This window comes from Cucurbita maxima, unplaced genomic scaffold (assembly GCF_002738345.1).
Source record: "Cucurbita maxima cultivar Rimu unplaced genomic scaffold, Cmax_1.0 Cma_Scf00064, whole genome shotgun sequence".
In the NCBI taxonomy this organism is placed as follows: Eukaryota; Viridiplantae; Streptophyta; class Magnoliopsida; order Cucurbitales; family Cucurbitaceae; genus Cucurbita; species Cucurbita maxima.
Window position 1 is genome coordinate 109,796 of NW_019272080.1, and position 8,303 is coordinate 118,098.

At 37.5% G+C, this 8,303-nt stretch overlaps 1 protein-coding gene across 1 annotated transcript; it reads left to right on the forward strand.

The window, feature by feature from the left end:
* The first annotated feature begins 260 nt into the window (after positions 1 to 260).
* On the forward strand, positions 261 to 1,782 carry LOC111472104 (zinc finger protein JAGGED-like). The gene is made up of 5 exons (XM_023117798.1): positions 261 to 339; positions 431 to 522; positions 593 to 724; positions 812 to 896; positions 992 to 1,782. Coding segments are annotated over exons 1-5 (747 nt in total). The 5' UTR covers positions 261 to 337; the 3' UTR covers positions 1,428 to 1,782.
* The last annotated feature ends 6,521 nt before the right edge of the window (positions 1,783 to 8,303 follow it).

An 8,303-nucleotide genomic window follows, 5' to 3' on the forward strand; every position in this document is an offset into this window, starting at 1 on the left:
CAGGTTTCCAGGCTTTCTTCCAATTAATTCAAATTATATAACCCAAATCTAAAATGCTAATCAAAACATAAACACAAACAAACTAAAAGAAGTGTGTGATTGTGAAGCTAAGTACATACCAGATTTGCACATAATAACCTAATAACCCTTAAGCCCTTCCTTTCACTTCTTCCCTTTTAAAGTCACGAGAGCCTTCCTGTTGTCTGTTTGTTGTTGGTTTCAAATTTTAAGAGAGTGGCAGATGAACTGATAGAGAACTTTCAAAGCTCTTTTTCTTCACCACCCCATTACTCCAACTCCAACTCTCTCTCTCTCTCTTTCAAACTTCTGCTTCATCATGTAGGTGGTCTTCCCCACATAAACCAATTTTTCCCCTTCACTTATATCTTATTCTTCATCTAACTCTTCTCTAATTTTTGTTGGTTTACAGGCGATCCCAACAGAGTCCTTTAGACCTCAACAACTTACCTGAAGATTATAATATCCGAGATGGCAAACAGATTAGTGAAGACACCTCTACTGGTAAATTCAACTATTTGTGGGCTTAAACAAACACAAACAACACAAAATTGAGTAAAATGTGTTGTTGCAGGTCATCGCAAGAACAAAAGTGGTATGAAGGAGGGCAAAGACGAGGCCGGAAAGGTGTATGAATGCAGGTTTTGCTCCCTCAAGTTCTGCAAATCCCAGGCCCTTGGTGGCCACATGAACCGCCACCGCCAAGGCAAAATTTTACTACTTTTCTTTCTTTTATGTTTCTCTATCATTTCATTTCATTTTTTGACTTCGTTTCTGTTTGGGTTTTGGTCAGAGAGAGAGACAGAGACACTCAATCGAGCTCGCCAGCTTGTTTTCACTAACGATAACCTGGCCGCCCAACCTCCTCCTCATTTAGGGTATTCTATCAATCTCACACATTTGTATTGGCGAATTGAAAGCTTACACGTCCCCAATAAATTTCCTTTTTTTTTTCTTTTTTTGGGGTGATTAGGTGCTGTCATTCAATGGCACCGGGAGGAAGCTACCATACGGGGGAAAGCGGCGGCGTAGGGGGTGATTCAACGCTGCCACTCAGATTCCCAACCACTCTTCTGTCACCGCAGCCGGCATATCTTTACAGCTCGCCGACACGGCCATCCGGGTTCCCCTCATACTATCCTCCTCCTCCTCCTCCTCCTCCACCACAAGCCTCCATCAACGAATTCTATGTGGGGCATGTCTTGGGGAACCCTTCCCATTGCACCCATCACACTGTGAACTACGGTTCCACCTCGGTAGAGTCGAGCAGCTACACTTGTATCGGTGCTCCGGTGGGGCATGCCATGGCGTTCAAAGGTAGTAGAGACGGATCACAGAAGAAGCAGCAGCAGCAGCAGCAGAGTTTGGACGTTCCCTCCTCGATCAATCGGTTTCAAGATGGGTTCTAAAAAGAAGATTAGAATATTTTTTTGTTTCAAAATTGAAAATCTGCACGGACACGGCAGGCAGAGAAAGAGAGAAAGAGAGAGAGAGACATAACAAGCTGACAAATGGGGTCATAATAGAAGGGAAAGAGGAAGGGTTTTATTATATTTTATTTTTGTTTCAATTTGGGTTTTAATTGGAAACAGCTTTTGAGCTGAGAGACAAGCTCAGCTAGTTTGGCATGGAGCTGTGGGGGAGGAGGGAAAAGGGGAGGGTGTCTTTCTATTGGTTTGTATTCTAATGCCTATGGGTGAAAAAAGAGCAAACTATGAAACAAGAGATTGATGGGACTAGAAGTTAGATATCAACTCAAACTTCCCAATCCCTTTTTGCAATTTCTTTTCTTTTTTCTTTTTTTTTTCTTTTTGCATGGCTTTTATCTCTTTTTTTCCCTCAAAAAAAAAAAAAAAAAAAAAAAAAAAAAAAAAAAAAAAAAAAAAAAAAAAAAAAAAAAAAAAAAAACTCCCAATGGACCTAGTCATTATTTAGATGACTTCAAAGTGGTACTTGGAATGGACGTCTCCTTGAGCACAAAGACATCCTAATGTCATCGGCGAATTGCATGTTGATTACCGATTGCAATCCTACCGTAATTTTTGTAGGCATCAAACAACTAGACAACCGCAGAATGATTTTCGCCTTACAACTGAAAAGAGGACTCGCACAAGAGGAGTCCATGTTTATTGTCATACCTTTGGTAAAAAATGTAACCACTACCGAACTTGTACATAATGCTAGAGAGCTTCCCAAAAACACTACCACCTTGTCGGGGTATTGAACACGAAATCGAGCTTCTCCCTGAGTCAAATCTCTAGCGAAGAATGCATATTTGATGGCTCCACCACATGAAGTTGAACCAAGAAGACAACTAAATGAATTATTGGCCAGAAGATTTGTATGTCCCATGAATGGGAGAACTGAGGAAGAAGCTCATTTAGGATTGTCACGATACTTTATGGGTTGGACACTTCGGGTGGCAACAAACTTATGTCTTGGTCAAGAAATTGTACTTTTGGCCAAACATGCGTGATAACATAATGCAGTATATAAAGACGTGTCTCATCTGCCAATAGGATAAAGTCGAGAAGACCAAGGTCTCAGGACTCCTTGAACCCTTGCAACTGCCAACAAGACCTTAGAAAACTGTGTCACCAGACTTCATAACAAGCCTCCCAAAAGTAGGCGAATATGAAGTCATCTAAGTTATCATAGGCCGGTTCTCAAAATATGTCATGTTCATTCCTACCCTCGAAATATTCTTGGGTGAGTTAACAGCACAACTGTTCTTCAAACATATTGTGAAGTTGTGGGGCATTCCATCGAGCATCGTCAGTGGCTGAGACGATAGATTCATCAAAACATTATGAACAGAGTTATTCACATTTATGAGGACAACTTTAAATATCTCCTCGAGCTACCACCCCTAAATCGATAGACAGATAGAACGGTTTAACTGCTTGCCCAAAGAATACTTGCGTCACTTTGTCAAAACTCATCAGAAGAATTGGGTACAACTGCTAGATGTATCTCAATTCTGTTTCAATTGCCTAACGAGTTCGTCTATTGAGAACAGCCTCTTTGAAATTGTAAGTGGACGATAACTAGCCTTGCCCCCTCATATTAATGATCATCCATATGCAGGGAAGAACCCTCAAGCCCAACACTTCTCAAGCACAGGAGAATTGAAGCAAACAACAGATATAGCCTGAGCTTATTTCGTGTAGGAGATCAAGTCCTTATCAAATTGAGGCCTTAGAAAATCAGATTTCGCAGTCGAAAGAACTAGAGATTTATTAAAAAATATGAAGGATCAATTGAAGTTCTAAAAAAGATCAGGACTACATCTTACAGTGGTGTTGCCCAGATGGATGAAAATTCACCCCGTAATTCATGCGAGTAACCTAAAGTCTTACCACCCCGATCCAAACGACGATAATCTAAATTTCATCACCAGATCTGGTGTCGATCTAAAGCAGAAGGACACCAAGGAAGTAGAAACAATCCTAGTTGATAGAGTTAGGAAAGTTGGAAGATCTGTATGGAAGATTCGAGAATTTTTTGTCAAATGGAAGAACTTCCATACAGAAGAAACAAGCTGGGAATGCGTTGATGACCTAGGCTCTGTCGTAATCCACATTGATGAGTTTGAAAATAGTCGGTTGACAGGGACGTCAATCAATTAGGTTGGGGAGGATGCCACGGTCATGCTTGTCGAGGACGAGTCGCCCATAGTTGCATGCCCATGCCACGCCAAACCATTTATTTGATTTCATGTTAGTTTGCTTTATTATTGTATTTTCTGTTTGTACAATCGTTCAGCGAAATCATGTCTACGCTTGTCAGACTTGAATTGCAACAAAATGTACTATAGGAGGATGCAATTAGTCGTTAATTCTTTCTACCTTAAGTTATATTCTAAGACATTGCGTTGCATTTTTCACTTATAGCCTATAACCTTGCTTTCAAAGATTCTTTCAATCTTGCTTTTAAACTCTCTTTCAAAAATCTTTTTGCCCCCATTTTCTAAAATCTTCTTTTCAAAATACGACTAGAGGTTTGAGAATATGTCATCCGGTTATGGTGATACGATTTCGAATTGGTTTGTCTCACTTAGTGTCAGGAGTGTATTGTACCATCGCAAAGTTGGTTGTAAAGAAAAATGCGAACGTGACACTAGACATAGGAAGTTACATACAGCAGCCACCCTATTGGACGAAGCCATTCCATTGCTGCTTTGAGTTTGGCGGCGTCCACTACTATTCCTTCCATCGACACGAAATAGCCTAAGAATGCCACATCGTGGAGCGAGAATTCTTACTTTGAAAACATTACAAATAGTCCATTTGCTTTTAGCACAGTTAGCAAAGCTCTCAGATTCTCTTCATGCTAGACTAGAATGCCATTTATGAACACATGTAAACATGTCAAAGAAGTTTTTGCACACTCTATTAATCAAATCCATAAATATGGCAGGAAAGACATCACTATAAACTTTTAATGCCCATCACAAGTTTAGAAAGCTTCTTTGGTATTCTCTTCTCTACTAATGATATTTGGATCACAACTTAATATTTTGAAAATATTGCAACTCCCTAGAGTTGGTCGAATAGGTCATCTATCAGTAGTAGTGGGAACTTTTTTTCCCCGTAACTTTGTTTGGTTCTCTATCGTTGTATAGACTCATCCTTCTTTTTTACAAACAATACTATGGCTCCCTAACATGATACGCTCAAACGTATGACACCCTAATTTAATAGTTCATGCACTTGCTTCTTGAATTCTTTTCGTTTATCGGAGACATTTGGTAAGGAGCCTTGGATATAAAGTTCACCTCAAAATCAAGCTCAATGCTAAAATCGACCTTTTACACTAGGGTAGTCATGATAACTCCTCCAAAAATATGTTCAGGAATATGTTCACCACCAAGATGGTAGTTATATACACATTCATGCCTCTGTTATCTATCATGCTGGCTAACAATCTCCATGCCCCTTGGTTTAATAATCTACGTTTACTATTAATATCAACCTTGGCACGCTCTTGGACTTCAACCCTTTGAATTTGAAACTGTCTTCAAATGGGGTTGGAATAAGACCTCCTCAATGTGACAATCAATGTTGGTACGGTTCATTCTCAAGATTATGTCGAATTAAGTCATATCTATGAAAATCAACGTCGTGTTTGTTCTACCACCACTATCCTGCTCGCTCTTACTTTCTCTTCTACTATTATTATGCTACCAACATAGGCAAACAACCAAGGAATTTCCATACCTCAAGGTCCAATTACAAGGACGAGAGTCAAGAAGCTACAACAAACCTTATACAGTTATATTCAAGCTATGGTGAGCTCATCAAAGGAAATTCTAGAAAACGTTGGAGACCTCCCTTATATGTTATGCAAAGTTGAGCTTCAAGAAAGAGATGAATTAAATGCACTTTAAGTTGCATTTAATGAACTCCGCTAAGCTATAACAAACCTTATACAGTTATATTCAAGCTATGGTGAGCTCATCAAAGGAAATTCTAGAAGACGTTGAAGACCTCCCTTATATGTTAGGCAAAGTTGAGCTTCAAGAAAGAGATAAATTAAATGCACTTTAAGTTGCATTTAATGAACTCCGCTGAATTTATGAAACTAGTAAAAGGTGGCTAATAAGCACATTTTATTAATTGCATTATTTAATTATAGTTTAACTATTTGTTTGTCATATTTAAGCTAGTTTTAAATATAGGAGTTAAGGTTATATTGTAACCTACATAGGTTACTATATTCCACCATTAACTAGCTATTTTAATATGGAGGTTATTGGTATTTCTCATTTACTAGCCCATTTAATTTGGGAGTTATGTATCACACATGTAGGTTTAGGTTGTAAAGGGCATATAAAGCCCTCTTTTCTTTGATTAGACATCAGATTTTGGAATTAAGAAAAAAAATTCTATTTTAGATTTGTTGAGAGCTAAGTTTTTCTTTGCAAATTATTGTGTTTAGAACTTGCATGCTAGAGTCATTCAAGTGGTATTGATCAAACCTCTTGTTGAGTGATTCGAACCACAAGTTTAGAAACGAGTTTTCTTTACTTTTGATCTTGATTATCAAGGTAATCCGTTCCATACTTTCCCTTGGTTTGATTTCCATATCATTTGGTATTAGAGCTTCAGGCTCAAGGTCGGATATATGTTTCATTGCGCTTATCTCTTTTAATTCTCTTATAATTTTTTTTTCTCAGTTTGCGTAGAATGTTCATGTTCTATCACAAAAATATATAACAAAAAAAAAAAAAAAAAATCTTATGTTCTTTAAAGTGTTAGATCTGGATCTTATCAAGACTTTGTTCTTCTTTAAGATCTTCTAAATCAATTTTCTTGTTGGTAAATTGATTAGATTTTGCCCATTAGAAGAAAAAAAAAAAAAATCATTGAAAGAAAGATTGTTATTGAATAAAGTGAACTTTACGATCATTAATCTAAATCCAATAAACTAAGAACACTCTGGCTATAGTATAATTACTTGAAGTATATGTAGAGACATAAAAATGAATCAAGTTCAAGTATATAGTCAAAATGATCTATAGTATAAGGATAAGGCTGAGTACCTTATTCTAGGGACACTATGGATGCGGCCCACTTTTGTATATGATATAAACAATGTGATCACTAAATTGTACATGTGGAGACATTGAGTGGGGGCGTCCTATGCAATGAGTATTGCATAAGATCGGACCATGAAGAAAATCACTCTCTCTTTATAATGTCGTTTACTGTTGAGACTGATTTTCTTTTCATTCGATGACCTAGGTAACTCGATCTTAATTCTGAGCTAACCATGAACTCCTGTTCATTCGAAATTATCCTTAGATTTTCATAGGTGAGAGTGGCTCGAGTTCGCCGACTCAATAGGCCCCCTATTTCAGGGGTAAGACTGGGTGAATAGCTGGGGCGTGGGGTGCAAGATGGAATTCGCTCCTACCCACTTTTAGGGATAGAAGAGAGGTAGTTCCCTTAAGTACTGACTCTAGGTCTTGAACAAGGGGTCCCACCCACTCATTGGTTTGAGAGGGATTTGGTTTACTGGTTGGATCACAAACCAATTGTTCATAAGAGGATCAGTGGGACATAAGGAACAAGAAGTAACTTCAGGAGTAAAACGGCTAATTGACCCAGCTCTAGTTACGAACAACTTGTGAAGGATCGACTTACTAATCATGGTTATATCAAATGGACAGAAATATATCTATAGTGAGGGGAGTGCAACTACTAAGCTATAGTGAAGTGTCCTAGTAGTTAACGAATGTTGGCTAACAAGGTTAATGAGTTTAACCGGTTAATTTTGGATCGTTGGAGCCCATGATCTATAGGTCTATTAGGTCCCTCTGCTAGCTCATAACGGACTAAATCATAGAACAGTGTGACGAGTGAGTTTGAAGTGTTTGAATTCAAATTAGGGAATATGCGCTACATATATACGATATATTTAATTGCATTTTTGTTTTATTTACGAATTAAAAAAAAAAAGAGAATTTGATTATGTGTCGGAATTGATTGAGATTGACATTTGAATTAATATTAAATATTAATTAAATAGTTTAATTAATCATTTAATGTTACTTTAATTTGAAATTAATTATTCAAATTAATTGTTGAATTAAAATGAAGAAAGTCAAAATGTTCTTCATTTAATCGAAAAATCCATGTTAGTGGAATTTTGAGGTGTCCAAATTTGGTTTAACCAAACTTGCATCTCAAAATTTGGTTAACTCAAACATGCATGCTTGTCACATAATCCCAAACATTTGATTGGAATTTTGAGTATCAAAATTTGGTGATCTCAAATTTGCATGAACATGCAAACATGACTCTTTAAATAGAGTGATCATAGTACATGGAAGGTCTTCTTCCTTGAAAAAGACCTTGAGAAAATTCTCACAAGCTCTCTCTTCATATATACTAAATCCCTCCCAAGTTTAGTCACTCACTGGATTCCACAATCCCGTTCTAAGGTCGGAGGATAGTGGAGAAGACACTAGTGGTGGTTCGAAACCGGTTCGTGAGAAAAAAGGAATTTGAACTACAAAAGGTTAGTATTCAAATTCATTAAGTTTTAGTACTTATGAACATGTTAGTTATCTACTATAATTGATGTTCTAAAAGTGCCTAAGATCCAAATTGCTTCCGCATGTGTTATATTACCACCATCAAAATTGATGTCAAGTAGGAGAAGAAACCTTAAAGCACAAATTGATTCATGGTCCGAGTTCAAAGAGTCCATGAGGAAGTGTTTTGTTCCACAATATTTTCAACGGGACATGGCGCAAAAGCTTCAAGCATTGAAACAAG